We start from the raw sequence: 24,300 nt of genomic DNA on the forward strand, positions 1-24,300 counted from the left end.
GACAAAATGCACATCAGAGTTATGGATCCTGGCCTACATAGTGCCCTAATGATATGATAATGAACAAGTGTGCATACTTTCAAAGCTGTAGCTCTTACAGTATTTGAGAAAAGGTGGACCTAAACAAAAATGTTAACCAACGCCAACACCGACGATGATTAAGTGACTATAATACCTTGTAGACTTTTTCAAAAATCAGACAAGCAAAAATAGCAAACAATGTTTTACTTAGGAAAAGTGCCACTTAAATTGTTAGGCAACATACATTTACCACAGTTGCAAAATTAGTAATAAAACAGGGGTTATGTGGGTATACACATTCTGTCAATGTAAACTAAATACAAAATAATTTTACAATAATAATCATATTTGTATTTCAAAGCTGAAGAAATATACTTCAAAACAGACTATTACAAGCCATAAATAAAATAAATTATGAAAACATAAATTCTAATATTCTCTAACCTATCCACCCCTGTTTGCTGCCAATGGGCAAACCTAGTCAGCAGTACAGGACTTTCCATTGCAGGTTTGAAGGGTGAACAGATTAAATATTATCAATACCAGTTAAATACTGTAAAATCATTTAATTTCGTGGACATGAAATTTTGTGGTTTTGGTCAAAATGGCAATTTCCTGGGGATATGAATTCGTGGATTACAACTTGAATGGGAATTTTACTTGTTCGTTGGGATAAAATTTCGTGGATTGACTCAACCAAGAAAATTAGTCATCCATGAATATTAAAAATTTCACGGTATAACAGCTTTAAAGCAACTTGCTACAGGTAATTAGGTGACTAATTTTCGTGGATTTCAATGCTGTGTGAAACCATGAAATTAAAATCAATGAAAGAACTAAAATCTAATTAATATGATTTTCAGAAGTTCAAATCCACAAGTTCATTTCCCAACAAATTACCTCTTTCGGTTTAAACTATGAAATTTTACCATAACAAAATGGAACAACTACAGTAACCGTGAAATTGTTAATATTCTTCGGGGACTATTTTTCATGGATTTCGCAGTAATGTCAATACATAAAATTGAACCCCAACAAACAGTCAAATTTCCTATTTATCATTTCTGTAAAAATTTAAATCCACACGTTCCTGTCCCAATGAAATAGTTGTTTTTACCATGAAATTTAATGCCCATGAACTGAAATGATTTTACAGTATATATTAAATCTGCAAGCAAGCTGCTTTAATTTCACAGTATCACCAAAAGCTCTCAAAGCTAAAGTACAAAGTAGATATTGCTTTCCAAAGAATTCCACACAATATACTTACAATTTGTTGAATCTTCATTTCAATGCCCAGCATGGCAGTGGCTGGAGAGGGTGGGGGGAAATCTGGGGTCGGAGGCTGGGGGTAGCCGGTAGGGGTCAGAGGCGTACCCGGCTTGCTCTTCAGGAAGTCAAGGTGTGTTGGCTTTGGTGAACCTATGAAACAAAACAGAGATGTGTAAAAGTCACACCAACACAGTAATAGATCATAATATGGTGATTTTTGATGTAAAAGGTGCCCCTTGGGGCATTTTTTCCTCATGGGAGGGCACCTGGGTAGAACAAGCAACATTCAGTAGTCAGCTGGATGGCTTTGTCACATGAAAGAAATTCATACCCGAGCTGGGTTTTGAACCCACCACAATCCAAAACCACTTGGCCACTGAGGCCCCACACAGTAATGAGCAGAACCTCTTATACGATGTACTCTGTATATTAAATATCCTGACGGGACATTCAACAATACAAAATAATCTTTCTTCTTGCTCAAAGACCTGTCAGATACCTGTAAAATATTTGGACTATAAAATTAGTGATTGTTTCATGCATAACTTAGACATATTGCAAAATTATTTGCAAGATTTTTTTTCATTCTGCTTTAAAGATCAATTACACTGAAATTGAGCTGAAATGCCTAATACTCATTTTGTACCAAAGATTTTTACAAGGTTTAAACAGCTGCTTGTGTAGCCTTGGCTGTATGTCCTGACAATTTATTCAAAGGTCCTAATCTTTTATTTCTATGATTAATATTTAATCTTCTAATGGATATAGACGAAATAAGGCAACAGTTTTGTCCATGTTCAAAATCATATCACTCACACATTACAACATATTCAGACCATACTTTAAAGACTGCATGAAACTGAAAACAGATATTTAAGACAAATCAATTTATAGTTAAAACAAGTCACTGGTACTGAAAATTCTGACTGAGTTGGATTTAATCTAGAAACTGACACATTTCAGAGTGCATTATCAAGGTTTAACTTTTTTTCTAATAAACTAACCTTTTTGTACGTTTCCTTCTTGTGTTTCTCCACTGTCCTTTATTTCCTCTTCTGCTTCTCTATCATCACTGTTTTCTTTTCTTTTATCTCTGCTATCCTTTACTGTTTCTTCAACATTCTTTTCTTCTTCAATGTTTTCTTTTCCATCATCTCTCTTTTCCTCTTGTGTTTCTCTACTACGTCTTGGAGATGGTGTCGGAGAGAGGTCTTTAATTTGGGAGTACTCATTAGTATCCACTTCCAGTGTCGTTCCCTGTGCAGTCGGATCAGTTTCTGTTATCGTTGCATAGACATTTTCCTTTGGTGAAGAAGGTGAGAGAGATCCATCCTTTTCCGGAATTTCGGAATATTCATTTTCTTTCAATGTTTCATCTTTGCCATCATCCCCTTCTGTTGTGTTATTCATAGGTAAATATGTTGATTCTTCAGGAGCAGTGTTGGCTCTTTGTAAAAGGCCTTGTTTTTCTTTAAATTGTTCTGTAGGGGATTTGGGATGAGGCTTTACATAAACGTCTTCCATTACACAGGGAGCTGTGTTCATTCTGCGAAATTCCGGTTTTGATTTTGGTGAAGACTTCTTCAAATTTGGAAAGAGAATTCCATAGTTATCTACCCCTTGTTGAGAAGGTGCCTGTAGCTGAATACTTGCAGAATTATTGCTGACCTTTACTTGAGGTTTGACTTCTGAAACTGGTCTTGTAGACTGGCCAGACTGGTTCACTTTTGACATTTCCATGTAAAATCCTTGACTTAAAGGTCTACCAGTCTGGGTATCAACAGAATTATCTTCTTTGGTAACTGCTGTCTTTGGTCTTGGGCTTTTTACAGGAGGACTTGTATGTGTGGAATGTGATATGCTACAATCTGATTGGTCAGTTCCAGACGTGGTGGAATGTGATTGGTTTACATCTTGCATGGAATGCTGGGAAGTGTTTTCACAATCTGCTGAGTCATTGTGCACAGTTTGTGCAGGAGGAATGTTAACATTTAGATCTGGAATGTTAGTATCTGTTTTTTCAGGGGTGGAACTTGAGGTGGAAACTGGGTCTTGAGTGGTGGGTGGGGATTTACGTACTGGGGCTGGAGATCTTTTCTGTCTTGGTGGTTTCTTTGGTTTTTGCTGAAATAAAATCATGCAATATAAGTTGTGATTCTAAAATATCTACATGTAATATTTCATCAAGCTCTGAAAGAAGATATGTAATAATATACACTCTGCTGAAACCCTCACTCAAGAGCCCTGAATATGTGCTGGTTCACAAAAATTAAAGTTTTGTTAGCGTATGTGTAGCATGTTCCTATATCTAGCTTATATACTCTCTGGTGCTGATCCGGGGCCCAATATGAAGCTGTTTTCATAGCAGATATACCATATATATAAAGTGTCTCTGAGATTTTTAGCAAACCAATCAGCTTTCTTCATAACATAATAAGTATTTCTATTACAATATAAATATCTGTGTATGAAACTAGTACCAAATGAACTTACAATGTTAGCTTTAGACGAAGGCGGTGTTGTCTCAGGGATACTTGGAACACTTGGTTCTGAAACTATAAAATAAAACATTAGAGGGCCCAAGATGGCCCTAAGTCGCTCACCTGAGTAACACACAATAACAGTGTAAACATGTTTTACCTAGTGATTTCATGGAGACAAATATTCTGACCAATTTTCAATAAGATTGGACCAAAAAATGTGGCCTCTTGAGTGTAAACAAGCTTATTCTTTGATCTGACCTGGTGATCTAGTTTTTGACCCTACATGACCCAGATAAAAATCCATTCGATATTTCATGCACACAAACATTCTGTCCAAGTTTCATGCACATCAAATGAACAAGAGTGTTAACAAGCTTTTCCTTTGATTTGACCAGGTGACCTAGTTTTTTAACCCATATGACCCAGTTTCAAAATTAGCCTAGGAATCATCAAGATAAACATTCTGACTAAGTTTCATGAAGATAGGTTCATAAATGCAGCCTCAAGTGTTAACAAGCTGTTCCTTTGATTTGACCAGGTGACCTTGTTTTTGACCCCATATGACCCAGTTTCGAATCTGGCCTGGAAATCATCAAGATAAACATTCTGGCTAAGTTTCATGAAGATAGGGTCATAAATGTGGCCTCTAGGTTGTTAACAAACTTTTCCTTTGATTTCACCTGATGACCTAGTTTTTGACCCGACAAGACCCAGTTTCGATCTAGAAATAATCAAGATAATCATTCAATGCAAGTTTGTGTCAAATCAAAGCATAAATGGAACCTCTATATGGCTGAAATGGCCAAACTAGAAAATTTTGCCCCTTTCAGGGGCAGTAATTCCAGAAAACATGATGGAATCTAGCCATTTTTTAAAGGAACTGAGATCTTATTGTGACTTAAGTTGTGTGTACTTAAGTGTGGTTAAAATCAAATATGAAATGTCACTTCTATCATGTTCACAAGGTAAAAATTCACAAATTTTGGCTCTTTCAGGGGTCAATCAGGGGCTGTAACTCTGGAACCTATGATTGGATCTGACAAATTCATCATGGAATCCAAAATTTAATGTTGTTGAAGATATTTTGCAAGTTTGTATCAAATCAAACCATAAATGAAGTCTCTATATGGCTGCAAAAGCCAAAATAGCAAATTTTGGCCATTTAAGGGGCCATAACTCATGACGGGATCTGGCCAGTTTTCTAAAGGAACTGATATATTATGCCAATACAAGTTGTGTGCAAGTTTGATTAAAGTTGATTGCAAAATGTGGCCTAACGTGTTCACAAGCCAAATATAGCAAATTTTGGCCCTTGAAGGGCCAATAACTCTGGAACCTATAATGGGATCTGGCCAGTTTTCGAAAGGAACCGAAATATTATGCCAATACAAGTTGTGTGTAAGTTTGATTAGAGCTGATTGCAAAATGTGGTCTCTATCATGTTCACAAGCCAAAAATAGCATATTTTGGCCCTTTAAGGGCCCATAACTCTGGAACCTATGATGGGATCTGGCCAGTTTTCGAAAGGACCTGAGATATTATGCCAATACAAGTTGTGTGCAAGTTTGATTAAAATTGATTGCAAAATGTAGTCTGTATCGTGTTCACAAGAAATTGTGAATGGACGACGGACAAAATGTGATCACAAAAGCTCACTCTGTCACTACGTTACAGGTGAGCTAACAAGAGCTGTCTGATGACAGCGCACTCGACTATTCAAAGAATTGATTGAAGAATGGTGTCAAAATATTTCCACGGATATTCAGACAAAAGAAATAAATAGATTAGACAAACAATGTTCCTGTATTACTTTGATTTCGATAAGTCTTGCACTAAATGGCAACATATGAGCCAATTTCAAAGTCCAAAAAGGGCCATAATTCAGTCAAAATAGTTATGTACTCTTGCCTACAGATGGAAATCATAATGATAAACAAGTGTTCAAAGTTCAAAAGCCATATGTCAAATAGTTTTGACAAAACATGAACTTGTATGGAAACAGAACCAATTTCAAAGTCCAAAATGGGCCATAATTCAGCCAAAATAGATGACAGAGTTATGTTCTCTTTCCTACAGATAGAGACTATTATACTAAACAAGTGATAAAAGTTTCAAAGCCATATGTCAAACACTTTACAAAAAATATGAACTGGTACGAAAAACTTAACCAAGATTTCTCAGTCAAAAAGGGCCATAATTCAACCAAAATCCTTGATGGAGTTATGTACTCTTGCCTATAACTGGACATGGTGATGGTAAACAGATGTTGAAAGTTTCAAAGCTTTATCTCAAAAGACTTTGTCAAAATATGAACTGGTACGAAATATTAACCCAGATTTCTATGTCAAAAAGGGCCATAATTCAGCCAAAATCCTTGATGGAGTTATGTACTCTTGCATATAACTGGACATGATGATGGTAACCAAGTGTTGAAAGTTTCAAAGCTTTATCTCAAAAGACTTTGTCAAAATATGACCTGGTACGAAAAACTTAACCATGATTTCTAAGTCAAAAGGGGCCATAATTCAGTCAAAATCCTTGATGGAGTTATGTGCTCTTGCCTATAACTGGACATGGTGATGGTAAACAAGTGTTGAAAGTTTCAAAGCTATATCTCAAAAGACTTTGTCAAGATGTGGACTGGTACGAAATATTAACCCAGGTTTCTAAGTCAAAAAGGGCCATAATTCAGCCAAAGTCCTTGATGGAGTTATGTGCTCTTGCCTATAACTGGACATGGTGATGGTAAACAAGTGTTGAAAGTTTCAAAGCTTTATCTCAAAAGACTTTGTCAAAATATGAACTGGTACGAAAAACTTAACCATGATTTCTAAGTCAAAGGGGCCATAATTCAACCAAAATCCTTGATGGAGTTATGTGCTCTTGACTATAACTGGCCATGATGATGGTAAACAAGTGTTGAAAGTTTCAAAGCTTATCTCAAAAGACTTTGTCAAGATGTGGACTGGTACGAAAAACTTAACCCAACGTGTGACGCTGACGCCGACACCAACGCCGTGGTGGGATAGCTCTACTTATTCTTCGAATAGTCGAGCTAAAAATGATTACCCTGATCTTTGTATTGTTTTAATTTTCTGTTCAACTGGGATTCCGTACCACTGCACACATATTTCTCCACCAACATATTTCTCCACTAACATATTTCTCCACCAACATATTTCTCCACCAACATATTTCTCCACAAGTAGGTAACAACTTCCTACACTACTGCACAAGTTCATGTGATTCTGAGTAAGTGTAAGATAAGTCTTAAGATTATCATGAGGCAAGAAGAGACATCACAAGTAAATGACAATTGCTCCTTAGCAGAGTGCCCTTGCATGTGTTGAATGTAACCATTTGGGGTATGGCTTCTTGCCTTTGATATTGACCTTGGATGTACAGACTGGAATCTTGCACATGACACCATTAGACAAGCTAACAAGCTTATGAACAAACAGATAATGGGATAACTATATGTCTACCTTTCAGGCATAAAAAGTCAATTTTGAACAAGTGTCATAGTATGGAATAGATGTCAGGTAGGTCTTACTGAAAACCTTACTACTTACACTTCCACTTGTTTCCCTAAAAACACATCAACTTGCTGAAAGAGCTACCCGTCTACTGAAAGAGGGTGTGGCTCAAAACCCTCATTTGTAAAATTTTCTATAAGAAATCTGACCCAGGGCTCCAGATAAGATGCGTATTAGCGTAAATTACGCTTTGAAATAATGCATATACGCATGTCTGATAATTTTTAAGTGTATAAAAACGTATATGAAATTACAGAAACGCATGCGACGACTTTTTACTAGCGTAAACAAAATCTGAATGGTCTGAACAGAGCACGATCGGCATTAATTCTCCCACATTGAACGTACATAAGCATTGAATGGTGCTCTATAAACCTAGGTTTAACTATTTTTTAAACTCAATGCCTGCGTATATACATATCAAATAGTTCGGAATTAATATTGATGGTACGGTAGTGTATTTTAAAGCGGTGTCGATTTAAAATGTCAACTTCCGGTGCAGATTAAACAACAAATATGTCTCTTTCTAAGAATGTAAAAGTGAACAAACTCTACGCATTCTTTAAACCAACAAAAATAATCCCCCAAAAATAGCTAAAGGTATACTGATGTTCTATTGGATTCGGTTGCAAATGTGAAGCCAAGGGAGAAAAAAAACAAGAGGACCATGATGGTCCTGAATCGCTCACCTGTCCCCATGTGACCCAGTTTTGAACTGAGTATGATGTTGTTCTTTCTATTATTTGACATAGTGACCTAGTTTTTGAGCTCATGTGATCCAGTTTTGAACCTTACCTAGATATCATCAAGATACAAAATCTGACCAATTTTCATAAAGATCCATTGAAAAATATGGCCTCACAAGGTTTTTCTATTATTTGACCTAATGACCTAGTTTTTGACAACAGTTGACCTAGTTCTAAACTTGACCTAGATATCACCAAGGTGAACATTCTAACCAATTTTCACGAAGATCTCATGAAAAATATGGCATCTAGAGAGGTCACAAGGTTTTTCTATTTTTATACCTACTGACCTAGTTTTTGACTGCACGTAACCAAGTTTCAAATTTTATCTAGATATCATCAAGGTGAACATTCAGACCAATTTTAATGAAGAACCATTGAAAAATATGGCCTCTAGAGAGGTCAAAATGTCTTTCTATTTTTAAACCTACTGACCTAGTTTTTGACCGTAGTTGACCCAGTTTCGTACTTGACCTAGATATCATCAATATGAACATTCAGACCAACTTTCATACAGATCCCATGAAAAATATGGCCTCTAGAGAGGTCACAAGGTTTCTTTATTATTTGACCTACTGACCTAGTTTTTGATGGCACGTGACCTAGTTTCAAACTTGATCTAGATATCATCAAGGTGAACATTCTGACCAATTTTCATGAAGATCCATTCATAATTATGGCCTCTAGTGAGGTCACAAGGATTTTCTATTTTTAGACCTTCTGACCTAGTTTTTGACCGCAGTTGACCCAGTTTCAAACTTGACCTAGATATCATCAAGATGAACATTCAGACCAACTTTTATAAAGATCCCATGAAAAATATGGCCTCTAGAGAGGTCACAAGGTTTTTTTATTATTTGACCTACTGACCTAGTTTTTGAAGGCACGTAACCCAGTTTCAAACTTGACCTAGATATCATCAAGATAAACAGTCTGACCATTTTTCATGAAGATCCATTGAAAAGTATGGCCTCTAGAGAAGTCACAAGGTTTTTCTATTTTTAGACCTACTGACCTAGTTTTGGATCGCAGTTGACCCAGTTTCGAACTTGACCTAGATATCATCAAGATAAACATTCTGACCAACTTTCATAAGGATCCCATGAAAAATGTGACCTCTAGAGTGGTCACAAGCAAAAGTTTACGGACGCACAGACGATGGACGCTGCGAAATCACAAAAGCTCACCTTGTCACTTTGTGACAGTTGAGCTAAAAAGCAAAAACTTAAATGTTGAATTGAAACTGAGCTGCAAACAAATGCATGGGTACATATGTTACACCCAATACACTGATTTCTGTTTTTTTTTCACATTAACAAACTTTCAGTAGTAAAATTACTCTTAGTCAATTTCAGATTTTACCATTTTACTCATTCACAAAAAATATGACGAGTAAATACTCATAGGCCAAAAAAATTATCTGGAGCCCTGCTGACCCCAAAATGGACGATGTAAACAGACAGCACCAGCTTACCTTGAGGAAAGACTTTAGGGAAGACTAAAAACTTTGACTGAAGTATAGATGTTTTTTCAATGATAGGTTCCATACAATAATAAATTTGGTTAAATAAGAACATACAATCTGACATCATTATTTATGTGGGACTCACTTTTGAGGATTTATTGGCTAAGTCAATCCACAAAGATAAAATAAATTCCCAGCCATTTTACGTTATCCTTTAGCCTACTGGCGCCAAATGATTTTGCCTTTGCAACCAGTGCAGACCAAGATCAGCCTGCACGATGCACTGTTTGCTATTCAGTCACTAAATTTTCACTGAGCACCCCTTCGAATAATAAGTGGTCTTGTCCAAACTGAATGATGGACCAGTCCATTTTAGAAATTTAGTAGAGTAAAGGCTAACAACATGTAATCCACAAACTCATATCTCCCAAATTCATATACACACCAAAATTAACAGTCATTTTGGCCCAAAACACAAAATTTCATGCCTGTGAAATGAAATTAATTCAGAGTAATGGGAAAGAAACATCCATCTTTGACAAGAAGACCATACATCGGGTATTACCTATTAGTTGTGGGGAATGTCTTTCTTCAGATGCAAATATGGAAGTCCTTGGTGGTAAAGGAGGTGGTGCATCGTCTGCTGTTGAACTTGCTGAACTGACTGCCCTGTAAACACACAATAAATTACATGTAGTGTATATGTCAAGCATCATATATTTAAATCAATATTTTTGCTTTATTGGGTTTTAACCTTTAGCCTGCTGGCGGCAAGTGATTCTGCCTTTGCATCCAGTGCAGACCAAGATCAGCCTGCACGGAATGTTCTGCACTGTTTGCTAGTTAGTCAGTAAATTTTCAGTTAACACCCATTTGAATAATAAATGGTACTGTCCAAATTGGATGATGGACCAGTCCATCATAGAAATTTAGCAGGCTAAGGGTTAAATCACGTGAACAGGTGCCCCTCAAGGCAATATGTCAAGCACTTGCATGCGCCCGCACCTACCTTCACTCAGCCAGCTGGTAAGTGCCTCTATATTAAAGAATTTTACATCCTGTTTGTGCCAAATAATTTATGTAATGTAAAGGTACCAAAATATCTCAGATTTTAGATGCTGTTTTATGACATAAGTTACATGACATTTGAATAAAACACGAGAGCTATCACTGAAATTGACAATTCAATCAATATTGCTTTGTCAGAGAAAATAAAACATTTTATCTTAAGGCGCATAACAATATTCTTCAACTGGCCTGAAAAGTATGTCACAAACATCTACACTTCAAAGTAATCTTGAGTATGAAATTTCACTGAAACCAAAGACTTTACACCAATAATATATATATATATATATATATATCTAAGTTCAAGGGCACGTAACTCTAAAGCTTGAACTGACCCTTAACAAATATATCCTGCACGTCTACATTTAACAGTGACCATTGTTTTTGTCACTAATGATAATGCAATTTTGTTAATCCAAGGAATGATTGGACCAACCCTGAAAAGAATGATGTGTTCATCTATCATGTGAATAAAAGACACGTAGGTATACTTTAAAAAATGTGGAAGTAGTTTGCTCCACAATCTTTTGGTAACACCCTTCTTTTCATTTGCAGAGGTATAATCATTAAAATGCCATCATCAGAGAAATACTTTTTCAATCACATTTACCTGTCCATATCCAGTTTCTCTTTATTTGGTTTAGAATACATTGGTACTGTTGAAATTCTCTCTGGTTCCCCATCTGGAGATACTTGGTATACAGAAAGTCTTGGGGTGGGAACCGGTCTCTCTGGTGTGCTCTCCTCATCAGAGCCTGTTGGGTGTGGCTTGTCAGGAGGGCGGGGCCTATCAGATGGGCTTGGCTTCTCAGGTGGGAGTGGTTTGACAGCAGCTGTAGGTTTATCACTGCCACTTCGACAACTTGAAAGACTTTCATATAAATCTGCCTGACCACTACCGGACTGTTTCATGTGTTCTGCAAAAAATACATCATCATTTGAACATTAAACCTACCTTCTTGCTTTTCAAAATACAAATATGTTTAATATTCACAAACTTTTCACAAGTGACGTCTGATACGTGCCATATCCAATGTTGTGTTCTGTGTCACACTGACACTCTTTAGACCATATGATGACTTCCAGCTTTAATGGTGGAGGAATATCAAATTTAACAACTTCCCATGTCCATTCCGAAAGTCACTGAACATTACTTAAGTGCAGGCTGTCAATCTTAATTAAGTTTGCTGGACGGCTTCACAACAAGGAAAATGTCTACATTTCTAGTTAGTGGGATATCGTAGCCACATGAGCTGGGGATAAATGATTCAATGTCAGCAACCTTTACCACATGGCCAGAGCAGGCCCACATACATAATGCCAGAAAACTATTGTAGATTGGGTAATTTTGTGATGGTTTTATTTTCACTGATTTTCAAAAACAGAGTGACACTCATACGAAAAACAATCACAAATATGAAGCTGTATCAAATTTGGAAGTAAAATCGAATTCGGAGCGCAAATTTCTGACAACCGGAATGTGTCATATACTCTTAAATCAAACTGATATGAAAGTTATCCAATTGGGATCATGAAGTTTGCGCAAAGTTATTTTATAAAAGAATTCTGCTTATAGCAGTGCTAGGGGCAAGATGGGTTTTGCACATTTCATGGACATTATTTTGCTAGGATGCGTTCTGTTTCAAAAGGATCTTCTCATAGATTAGATTTATAAATTAACTCAACTTGTATCACTCTTGTTATTTCCTTAAATGACTTCACAGAATATAATAATTATTAACCCACCTTTTATAGCTCCTGGTATTTCCTTAAATGATTTCACAGGATACATTAACCCACCTTGTATAGCTCCTGTTATTTCCATAAATGATTTTTACAGCATTTATTAACCCATCTTGTATAGCTCCTGTTATTTTTGTAAATGATTTTAAAAGTGTATACAGTTGAAACTCAGTATCACAAATTCTAAGGGATCAAGTGTTTTACTTCAAGATAACTGAAATTTGTCATAAAATGACATTTTGTGTACGTGTTTTCGGGATGGGTCTTGAAAAGGTCTCCAAGATAGCTTGAATTTTGAGATAAGGGAATTCGAGATATTGAGCCTCAACTGTATTCAACAATCTTATACAGCTCTTGTTATTTTCATGATTTTACAGGATATATTAACCCACCTCAGACCCGGATCCAGGGCCGGGCTGAGGGGGCCTGTGCCCCCCCCACCCCACTTCAGTTGGCTGAGAAGTGACCTACTTTCATCAAAGATGCAGCTACTAGTTTGGCAAAGGAATACTTTTTCTCAAAATTTAGACCCAGAAACGCACCAGAGGCCACCATTTCATACCTGTATTACAAAATGTTCCAGGGGGAAAGCCCCCTGAATCCCCTTCCCCCATCAAGAGGGGAGTGACCCCTCAATAACCTCAAAATTTAGACCTACAAATGCACCAGAGACCGTCATTTCATGCCTGTATTTCAAAAATTCCAGGGGGAGACCCCCCCTGACCCTGCCCCAACCTACTACGGGAAAAAAGCACCCCTCAAATACCCCGCTATACACTTCAGCGGTGACATCCTTGTTCTAGCCTGGTGCCCCCCCCCCCCCCCCCCCCCCAGTCAAAAAGTTTTGGAGCCGGGTCTGCACCTTCTACAGCTCCTGTTCCTTCCGTAAATGATTTTGCAGGATATATTAACCCACCTTGTATAGCTCCTGTTATTTCTGTAAATGATTTTACAGGATATATTAACCAACCTTGTATAGCTCCTGTTATTTCTGTAAATGATTTTACAGGATATATTTACCCACCTTGTATAGCTCTTGTTATTTCTGTAAATGATTTTACTGGATATATTAACCAACCTTGTATAACTCCTGTTATTTCTGTAAATGATTTTACAGGATATATTTACCCACCTTGTATAGCTCTTGTTATTTCTGTAAATGATTTTACAGGATATATTAACCCACCTTGTATAGCTCCTGTTATTTCTGTAAATGATTTTACAGGATATATCAACCCACCTTGTATAGCTCCTGTTATTTCTGTAATAATTTTACAGGATATATTAACCCACCTTGTATAGCTCCTGTTATTTCTGTAAATGATTTTACAGGATATATTTACCCACCTTGTATAGCTCTTGTTATTTCTGTAAATGATTTCTGCTGTGCCTGATGAGCACTTAGAAGTTCCAGCACTGTCTGACCCTTGTAGTCTCTCTGGTTAACATCTATACCCCGTTCTAGTAACAATTTCACAACATCCAGTTTCCCGTGCAGGGCTGCCTCATGTAGAGCATTGCCTGTTTCAGTCTAAAATAAAACAGGAAAAATATTATTATTTCTATATCACTTAAAACAATGATGAAGTTGTTTGTTTAGGTTTTCAAGTCACATCAATACAGTTCAGGTCATATAGTGACATTCGGGCTGTATTGGTGGTGCAAGATCCCAGGTTCCTCTAAGGGCTTATTTCAGGCAGGCAGCTGAGCAGAAGCCTTGACCTTTCACAAGCCAGCTGGATGTCTTACTTATAACCAAAACATGGCTCAAAAGGTGTGGAACATGTGACTCAAAATTACCAATCATAATCATACGATCACATGGGTCCCTGATGAAGTTGTGGTTAATTTCTTCTTACATTACAGTTGAAAAGACTGTTGCAACAGAATAAAAAAGTTTCCAACTATCTATACAGATCACTTTCATAAAAACTATTATAAAACTGGATATCTACTTCCTTGATGGAGTAGATCTGAACAATGAAGGGAAATAACTCTTCAGTCCCTTAATGACTTAAGACATTAGCATTTATAGTTCTTGAATCAGGAACAGTCATGTGTAATAAATAACATGCAAAATACTTTGCACTCTATACTTGCACCATATACATAAAATCAAAATGATCCTTTGAGATTTTTAAATAAGATTTAACATGGTTCATACAGAACATATGAGACAAAATTCAAGGACTTTTTTAAATGCAATTTTTACTTGTTCAAGGACTATTTTTCTCAAAAACAACAACTCCTGTCTTTTTCTGAACAACATTTTAAAACAGAAATTGCACTCTCTCTGTAAGCTGGGATAAAATGTTACCAAGGTTTCGATAAGTGACCAAACACCATAATACACAACGTATCTTTTTCAAGTACATTCTCTCCACAAAGCAAGTTTCGGATAGAACATTTTTCAAGGAGATCTGGGTAAATTTCATGCAGTATTTTTTTTCTTCTCAAAATTCAAGTACTTTTACAGGTTTTCAGGGTTTTAGTAATTTTCAGTGAGTTTTCATGGCCTATTATCAAATTAGTGTATGTGTATGTTTGGGTTTAGCATCTTTTACAACAGTTTTTCAATCATAAAAACGATGGTGTCTACTTGTAGCAGTGAGCACAATGCCCAGGGTTATACTGCTGCCTCACTGGAATATCTTGCCATAGTTACGTGACATGATACCCCACCAAGTCACATTATACTGACAACAGGGCTGATCAGTCCAAGAACTATCCTCTTAATGTTAAGCGCCATGTGAGGAGGCTACTACTACCATTTAAACCCTTACCCTGCTAAATTTCTAAAATGGACTGGTCCATCATTCAATTTGGACATTACCATTTATAATTCGAAGGGGTGTTCACTGAAAATTTACTTACTGAAGAGCGAACAGTGCAGACCATGATCAGCCTGCATGCATGTGCAAGCTGATCTTGGTCTGCACTGGTCACAAAGGCAAAATCACTTGCCACCAGCAGGCTAAGGGTTAATGTTTTTGGTATGACACAGCCATGGAGCATACAACCTCCCACACAGAAGGCAGATGCTCTACCACCAGGCCACCGAGGTGGTCAAGGGCTTTTCAAGGTCTGTGAAGAATTCAAAATTAAACAAAAAACAATCATAACCCAGGAGCTAATGCAAAATATCCTCTTAAGGTAGTTCTGCACATTTAGATCATAATTTTTTTTTCTACAATATAGAACCTGATTAAACCCAGACTTTTTAAAGTTTAGAATATACTTAGAAAATTCTGCAAATAAAAAAGATTGGGTCGTGTGCTGGAGTTTTTGCTAGACTGATTTGAAACATCTGGACCTAACACAAGTTTTCATAATCGGAGTCTATCGGAAAAACACAAATTTGATGACATTTTCACAAATAGAAATTTTTCTGCGACGTTTATTTTAATGAAACTTTTCACAGACTTGAATAATCATATCATCAATAATATGGCGAAAAAAAAGTATAAATTTGTGTGCTTGTTTTTTTAAGATATTTGGTTTTTTTTTTTGGTTTTTTTTTTTTATTTTTGTTATGTATATTATGTTTAAAGACTTCCACACATTAAAAGCTACTTTTAAGACATTATCTGGAATTTTTTAACATGTCAAACTTTTTAATATCATATTTCATCTTTAGAAGGATAGTACTGTTGGCTTTTTAATCAATTTACTCAGGGTTGAAAATAAATTGTAAAATGATTTCTGTTTCCATATACAGAGTCCGGACTTTATTCTACATTATCCAGATAAATGATGTTACGCCATTACTTCCAGTTTATCAAACGTGCAGAATAACCTTGAAAAACAGATCACTTTCTTATTTTCAACAAACTGTTTAGCATTGCATATGATACACAAATCACTCATGTCCTAAAGTACAGGATTAAAAAACCTCACCAGGAAATATCATAACAGAATATCTTAATTCAAATTGGCTCTCTTGGTGCAATGACCATATCAATGTATTATAATTAGCCTTCATAAATTTCCTTCTATACAGGAACTGTAAGACTTCCTGCCACTTCAAATCTTAATAAAAACTTCTCAGAAAAAAATCTTTGTTAAGTGTTACTGGTTTATTTCCAGATTTTAAACAAACTGCAGAAATGCACATTTTATTCATAGTGAGATTTCTAAACCTGGAGATAACATTGAAAAAAAATTAGTTTCAGTTAATTGCTTTCTACCTATCAGTTTGATTTTAATGTCCTGTGTCGTGTCCCATGTTCTCAGGTAGCCAGAGACCTGTTGGTGGGAATAGGGTCAAGAAGTTAGGTTGTACTTCTGAGTCATTTATAGACTATAATTAAAATTCAGGCCATCACCAAAATGAACAACATGATTCCATAATTACAAGACTGCAGACCAGTCTTAAATTAAAAGCATCTGATTGGTTGCGTCCAAGTAAATTTTTGAAAATGACAAATGGCAAAGCAGCATTCTAAGAGTAAGACTGGTCTCCAAGCTCAGTTTTATAGTATGTACACCAGGACGCAATTTTATAAATAGGAGACCAGTCTCAAAACTCAAGAATCTGAGTGATTGCTTGCTTTCAAACACATTTTTTAAACTGGCCAATGTCATGGCTGCATTATGAGACTAGACTTCATGCTCATATTTACAATCTTTGAAGCCTGGATTGTATACCTTTCAAAAAAAAAAAGTTCATAATTCTCTCAATTCAGACTTTTCACTTTTTACAACCTTACCATTGTCTGAATATCAAAATTATTATCCAGCAGTACGGCGACAATATCTCTGTGACCATTCCGCGATGCAAGATGTAATGGTGACTGTGTACTTGACGGATGACGAGCTAACTCCGGGTGGGAAATCAACAATCGCTGCACAACCTCTAGTCGACCATACTGCGAAGCCAAATCAAGTGGAGAAGCCTCATTCAGATTCCGTATCGTTGGGTTTGCAGTTTTCTGTATTAGAAATTATTGAACCTTCTATGTACTAAGAAAATATGGTTTTAAAAGCATTTGAATGTTTTGATAACAATCTTAGTTTAGTTTCACTTGTCACTTTATTTACATTTGTATATTTGTTCAGCATGACAACTAGGGAAATTAAGAACAGTTAAAGTGTATCAACATCAAACTTTAATTTTTAAGTGCAGACATACTTTTTGTGGAAAAACCAGCAAGAAAGGCCTAAAAAAAAAAATCTTTGTTTCCGGTAACATGCTCCAAAAAATTAGGGTAGGTAGGTCGGAAACTTTTTTTTTTGGCTTTTTTTTATTAAGTGAGACTTTTCGGAAATTGTTTTTGTGTCAAAAAATGAATACAAATAAGGGGGTTATGCCTTTAGAGCATCAGTAAGTTAATTTCTAACATCACTGGCCATGTTTAAAGCATAAAAAGTACAGTTTTGCAACTTTTTGTTAAAAAGTTGAAAAAAATATTCTCCAAGGCCATAAAAACATTTAGGGTCAGGCCAAAAATTTAGGGTAGGTCGGGATACCAGAAACGAACATTTTTTTTTTTTTACACCTATTTATTAAGTATTTATTTAACAAAGGTCGGAGTCTCAAAATATCTCTGGATTAACATAATAGCAAAACTTACTTCTGTCAAATGTCAGTTTATACACTGAATAATATCTTTAAGTTAATGTCAATAAATAAAACTGAAGCCCTATCTGCGATCATCCCATACAAAATGATCCATCTTCTTACCAAAGGTGTCCAACACAATCATGTAGGTCACTGCTATGTAGAATAATACATAGTTCTGCCCACTCGGGCAAAAACATAGGTCAACTGATATACTGTTATAACAGAGACTGTTTACGTATCAACTGACCCAGGTTTTTGCCCCTAGTCGCTCAGGACTATTTATTACACCATATAACAATGACCTAAATATGCCAGTCCCCATTACTTCTTACCTGTAAAAGGACGTCAACCACCGCCACATGCCCATACTGTGCAGCACAGTGCAGAGCTGTGTCACCTGTGCCATTCTGAAATACCAGAAGTTGATTTTTTTAATGAAAAAATATTCTGTGTCATTCTAAAATACAAAAAAAAGTTGTTTTTAATGAAAAAGTCTGTGCCATTCTAAACCCTAGCACCAGAATAAGACTCATATTTGCAGTGTGTACCTATATGAAACTGACAAAAATCAGCCATATTTTTTTAGCAAAGTGAAAGGCCTTAGATGGGCTAATGATACACATAAGACTGCAAACCCCATGGCCTTACTGAAAGACACATGTACATTCAAGAAACCTTAAAATATATTTTAAAGACTGTGTCAAGCAGATTTCGAAAATAAGACCTTAAGTTTTTTTCTATTTTTAGAAATATACCTCATTTTAAGCGAAATCTCAAAGAAAATCTATATCCTTAAAAAAAAAACCATCATAAAATACCACCGTATCATACAGTTACTATATATTAGAGATACCGCAGAACTACTAGGTGTCTAGGATATTCTCTATTGAGCTATAAATTTCTATTATTTACGATTTTGACCAAACTGCATTAAATATTTACATAACAAATGACATCATGATTATAAAGAGAACTCTCAAAGCAGCAATAAATACATCACAGTAACATATCTCAGGCCTGATACCATTTTAGTACAAAAAAGTTAAGATTGATCAACAGAAATGCAGAGATGCTCCAGAGCCTTCAGCACCCATTTACTATATATTTATTGAATTCAATTTATATATAGTAAATGGGTGCTGGATTCATTTTTGGGTCTTGGACTGTCATTATTGACCAAACAAATGTGCTTGAATGCCTATGTGGGCCATTAGATCCTTGATGGTTGAGATCTCTACAGTGCAGCCAGGTTTAAAATCACTTTTTCCTCATTGCTTTGGATTCAACACCCAACTTAAAACAGAATTACTTCATTGAAGAGAGCTTTCAAACTGTTTGCACAATGTTCCACCCAGGAGGTCACCTGTGCAAGACATAATGCTGAGAGGAACACTTTGAGTCTTTATTTGCCATTAAGATGGAATATACACCATAAGACCTAACATGTGTTTGGTCTGAATTAAAGCTGGACCAAACACAACCAAAAATAAACAAACAAACAACCTTCTGAAGTCACGGCTATTATAAATACCTCTTCTGTATACTGCTTTTTGTTCAATTTTATGTCACACTAATTACAGGCCATGTGGCATCTTTCCAGTTTTAGATGGTGAAGGAAGATCCCAGAGACCCAAGGTGCTCCTCCAGGCATTATTTCATGCCAGGAGTGGGGGAACACCTGGATAGGATAACTGACTTTCCATAAGCCATCTGGATAGCTTTCCCGCACGAAAAAAGTCTACACCCCAAGCGAAGCACAGTGAATCAGAGTCCACATGGCCATTGAGGCTCCTGTGTACTGGATTCAGAGTGTAACCATCATCCAGGGCAATGCGGCTAATCTTTCAACCTTTGAACATGCAGGAATTCGAACTGACAACTGGTTTGAGAGTTCCATCACATGGAAGAATTCAACCCCTTGTACATAACTATCACCATTACCAACAAGCCTCAGAGTTCACAGCTCATCCATGTTTGACCTTTTCTCTTCAGACTTGTAATCAAAGATAAGACTTAGTTATTGTTTATTTTGCCAGAGACTAAAATAAAACTAGAACTGTCACAGGAGTGACTCATACCCCCACCATACGGTCTTGTCACAGAAGAATGGCAACCATAAGAAATCTTAAAAATACGTTGGAGTACTTCATCCTGGGCTTCCACATATAAGTAATACTAGTATAGTAATACTAGTAAATATATTAAATCTCTATTAGAGATTCACTAAAAGTGAATACAAAAAAGTGTCTTACCGACCCATGTTACCACAGAAAAATGTATTTACTTTTTACATAGGACTTATAATAAAAAAGTTTGAAAAACACATAAAATATTGAAAATCTAAAAATAGGATTTCAAAAAATACACTAATTCCTGGAATTTAAGGGGAAGAAACTCAGTACAAAAGTTAGAAAAAAAAGGTTACTTCCCTTTGGCTCCAAGCCAATCAGAATGAGATATAGTGAAAATACAACAAAATTAACCTTAAATTCTAGGTAAAAGGGGACACAATTCAAGAAAAATTAGTGTCAGAGTTATGCACCTTGTGTCACATGATGTGGGTGATGAGGTGGAACATCTATTTTAAGTTTGAATCAAATCCATTTTGTAATAATTGAGATATAGTGAAAATACATCAAAATCAACCTTAAATTTAAAGTAAAAGGGGAAATAATTCATAAAAAATTTATGTCAGAGTTAAGCACCTTATGTCACATCATCTGGGTGATGAGATGGAACAACTATTTTAAGTTTGAATCAAATCCATTTAGTAATAACTGAGATATAGTGAAAATACAACAAAATTAACCTTAAATTCTAAGTAAAAGGGGACATAATTCATGAAAACTTGGTGTCAGAGTTATGCACCTTGTGTCACATGATGTGGGTGATGAGGTGGAACATCTATTTTAAGTTTGAATCAAATCCATTTAGTAATAACTGAGATATAGTGAAAATACAACAAAATTAACCTTAAATTCTAAGTAAAAGGGGACATAATTCATGAAAACTTGGTGTCAAGAGTTATGCACCTTGTTTCACATGATGTGGGTGATAAGGTGGAACATGTATTTTAAGTTTGAATCAAATCCATTTTGTAATAACTGAGATAATAGATTTCGGGATGGGACGGGACGCGACAAAACTGACTCCTATATACCCCCCTCAAACATGTTTGGTGGGGGTATAACAAGAATGGCTGTCACCTTACACACACAAGTTGGTAGTTTTTTGTACAAAATTAATTGTGCCATCAATTGGTGCCTAAGAGTAGTTAAAACATTTTTCCTGTCTAGAATAATTGCTGTATTTAAGGGCGCAGATTTTTGGTTGTGGAAAAAGATAAAATGATAGTTTTCTAGATAACTGTTATTATTTCATTTCTAACTTATTTCAGTTCGTTGCGAAATACAGTGAGGTCATTTACCTAAATCAGCTAATCACTATAATTAACTCTGATTAAATCAAGATTATCTGACCCACGTTCAGTTGAATACCCCCTTAAACTATCAAAACAACAATCCTAATAAAGATAAGGGAATTGCGTCAAGTTATTGAACTTTTTGATATCAAAATATGAATACTGTAAACATTTTGTTATGAATCAATATATCAACATCTGTGATGGAGATACAGATACAATTCTAAAGTTCACCGTGTTTGCCTAAAGATTATTTATGTTAACAATCAGTTGCCCATATGCCCAACTCCTAAAGAAAATTGTAAGCTAATTTGGGTGTTGACAGATGGTTCATTGAGTTTAATTTGGTTTTATAATACACTAACACAGTACCAGCTATATGACACCATACAGGACCAAAGATTTTGGTTTTTGCATTTCATTTACAGGGAATTAAAAATATGAGGTCATGAACCAAAACTTTTATATATCTGCTGGAATTACAGAGATACAGCAAAACCTAGTGTTCAGACCCTATCAGCCACTTCCTACGATCATGCATGTTAAGACAGTGGTTCCAATTCTTTTTATACACAAGTTGTCCAAGAACTATATAAGATAGAAGATACAGAAAATGTTCAAATACTAGAACCTTTGTTGTAAAATATTCTACACAGAACTTTGACATCTGATAGGCTATCAGTTTTTTTTTATGGAACAAGTCCAGTCCCTGGTAGTTTTCAACCCATGACTTTCCCCTTCTGAAGCCACTGCACAAACCACTGAGCCATAGAGGACTCCCAAGTGTATACAAAAAGTGATGATAACATATTTCTACAGTATCAAACTGTCACTATCAAAATGTCAAATATGTTGACAGCTGTCAGTAACTTGCATTACAGTTCACAGACTTAAACCATTTAAATGTTAACATTTTACATCATTCAGGGAGCAATGCCTAAATACTATGTTTGTTTTGTGATTGTCTATGTTTTTTTTTTTGGTGGTTTTCATATATCACATGACACAAATATTCATATTGAAGTTTCAGGCATTACTGTCTAATCCTTGATATTACATTTCTGAATATCAGTTTCTGCTGCTACTCAAAATGTAAAGTCAGTTCTAGTTTATAACTATGGTTACCTCTAGTTGTCAGCTTACCTGCAGATTTACATTGACAGTAACCTCTAACTGTCATCTCACTTTCTTTACATTGACAGTAACCTCTAACTGTCATCTCATTTGTTTTACATTGACAGTAACCTCTAGCTGTCAGCTTACCTGCTGGTTCACATTGACAGTAACCTCTAGCTGTCAGCTTACCTGCTGGTTCACATTGACAGTAACCTCTAGCTGTCAGCTCACTTGCTGATTTACAATGACAGAAACCTCTTGCTGTCAGTTCATTTGCTGATTTACACTGACAGTGACCTCTAGCTGTCAGCCTACCTGCTGATTTACACTGACAGTAAATTCTAGCTGTCAGCTTACCTGCTGATTTACATTGACTGTAACCTCTAGCTATGTACTTACCTGCTAATTTACACTGACAGTAACCTCTAGCTGTCAGCCTACCTGCTGATTTACTTTGACAGTAACCTCTAGCTGTCAGTTCACTTGCTGATTTACAATGACAGTAACATCTAGCTGTCAGCTTACCTGCTAAATTACATTGAAAGTAACCTCTAGCTGTCAGCTTACCTGCTAAATTACATTGAAAGTAACCTCTAGCTGTCAGCTTACCTGCTAAATTACACTGAAAGTAACCTCTAGCTGTCAGCTTACTTGCTAAATTACATTGACAGTAACCTCTAGCTGTCAGCTTACCTGCTGATTTACATTGACAGGATTCGCATCTTCACTGTCAGTTTCAGCTGTCAATAACTGCATTACAATCTCAGCATCACCGTTCCAAGCTGCCAGGTGGACTGGCGTGCAACCCTGGTTGTCAAGATGACCCGGTTGTGCATCTGCTTTTAACAACACTTCAACAACATCCCTGAAAACAGAAAACAGTATTGGTGAATTGCTTTTTGAAGATTGGGCAATATTTGAAATAGTTTTATATTTTTGATAACATTGGCAAACAATCTGACTGATACTGGAATGTTAAAACACATTGATGAGAATTCAGCAGCATTATCTTCCCAAGTATTGTGTCATAAGGAACAAAAATTCTTAACAAGAGCACCGCCTACGGGTGCCATCGCATCTACAAGTGCTGAACAGTATGTAAGGAAAGAGTTACAGTTCAGAAAGTTTCAAAGCTGTAGCTCTTATAGTTTTTGAGAAAAGGTGTGCCTAAACAAAAATTTGAACTAAGAAGCTCGAATTTTCTAAATACAAAAAAGGCCATAATTGTGACAAAATGCAAATCAAAGTTACGGTTATTGGCCTACACTGTGAGTCATATAATGATGATAGACAAGTATTCAAAGTTTTTTGAGAAAAGGTGGACCTAAACAAAAAGTTTAACCAAAGCCGATGCTTGAGCGATGACAATACCTCCTAGATTTTTTTCAAAAATCAGACGAGCTAAAAATGCCACACATTATGTTGTATATCAAATCTCAACAAGAGCTGTCCGTCAGACAGCCAAGCTCGACTATTCGAAATATTGTCCCAGAGGCAGGAAAATATTACCTAAAAAGGTTAAATATCAAAAGAGTTTTAAGTTCAAAATGGGGAATAATTTGACCAAAATGCATATCAGTTATGGGACTTGCTGCTATCAACTAGTTTTATAACCCCTAAGGCACATGTGAAGTTTCAATTCAATATCTGCATTAGTTTTGGAGATAGAAACTCGCATGTAAAACTTTAACCAGAATTTTCAAAGTCCAAAAGGGGCATAATTTGCCCAAAATACATGCCAGAGTTATGGAACTTGATCCAGTGAGGTTAGTAATTGATCTTGAAAAAGAAAAAATAAGTTTCAAATCTATATGCCTTTTAGTAATAGCTGTATGTACTTGCACGCAAAACTTTAACCAGAATTTG

The 24,300-nt window shown here is 36.0% G+C and overlaps 1 protein-coding gene across 5 annotated transcripts in view; it reads right to left on the minus strand.

Moving 5' to 3' along the window:
• The window catches only part of LOC123535910 (ankyrin repeat and sterile alpha motif domain-containing protein 1B-like), a 171,081-nt gene that overhangs the window by 129,244 nt on the left and 17,537 nt on the right, over positions 1-24,300 (minus strand). For 3 of the 5 annotated variants that reach the window (XM_053529278.1, XM_053529275.1, XM_053529277.1), the window contains exons 3-11: positions 23,128-23,299; positions 18,230-18,304; positions 17,044-17,265; positions 13,682-13,865; positions 11,202-11,508; positions 10,089-10,192; positions 3,787-3,848; positions 2,298-3,417; positions 1,292-1,443 (exon numbers count right to left, since the gene is read on the minus strand). In XM_053529278.1, the coding sequence (XP_053385253.1) occupies positions 1,292-1,443; positions 2,298-3,417; positions 3,787-3,848; positions 10,089-10,192; positions 11,202-11,508; positions 13,682-13,865; positions 17,044-17,265; positions 18,230-18,304; positions 23,128-23,299 (2,398 nt within the window). Of the gene's footprint in view, positions 1-1,291; positions 1,444-2,297; positions 3,418-3,786; positions 3,849-10,088; positions 10,193-11,201; positions 11,509-13,358; positions 13,407-13,681; positions 13,866-17,043; positions 17,266-18,229; positions 18,305-23,127; positions 23,300-24,300 lie in introns of those variants that run through there. The other 2 variants (XM_053529276.1, XM_053529279.1) reach the window with 2 other exon arrangements.

The sequence above is a fragment of the Mercenaria mercenaria genome, chromosome 17 (genome assembly GCF_021730395.1).
Source record: "Mercenaria mercenaria strain notata chromosome 17, MADL_Memer_1, whole genome shotgun sequence".
In the NCBI taxonomy this organism is placed as follows: Eukaryota; Metazoa; Mollusca; class Bivalvia; order Venerida; family Veneridae; genus Mercenaria; species Mercenaria mercenaria.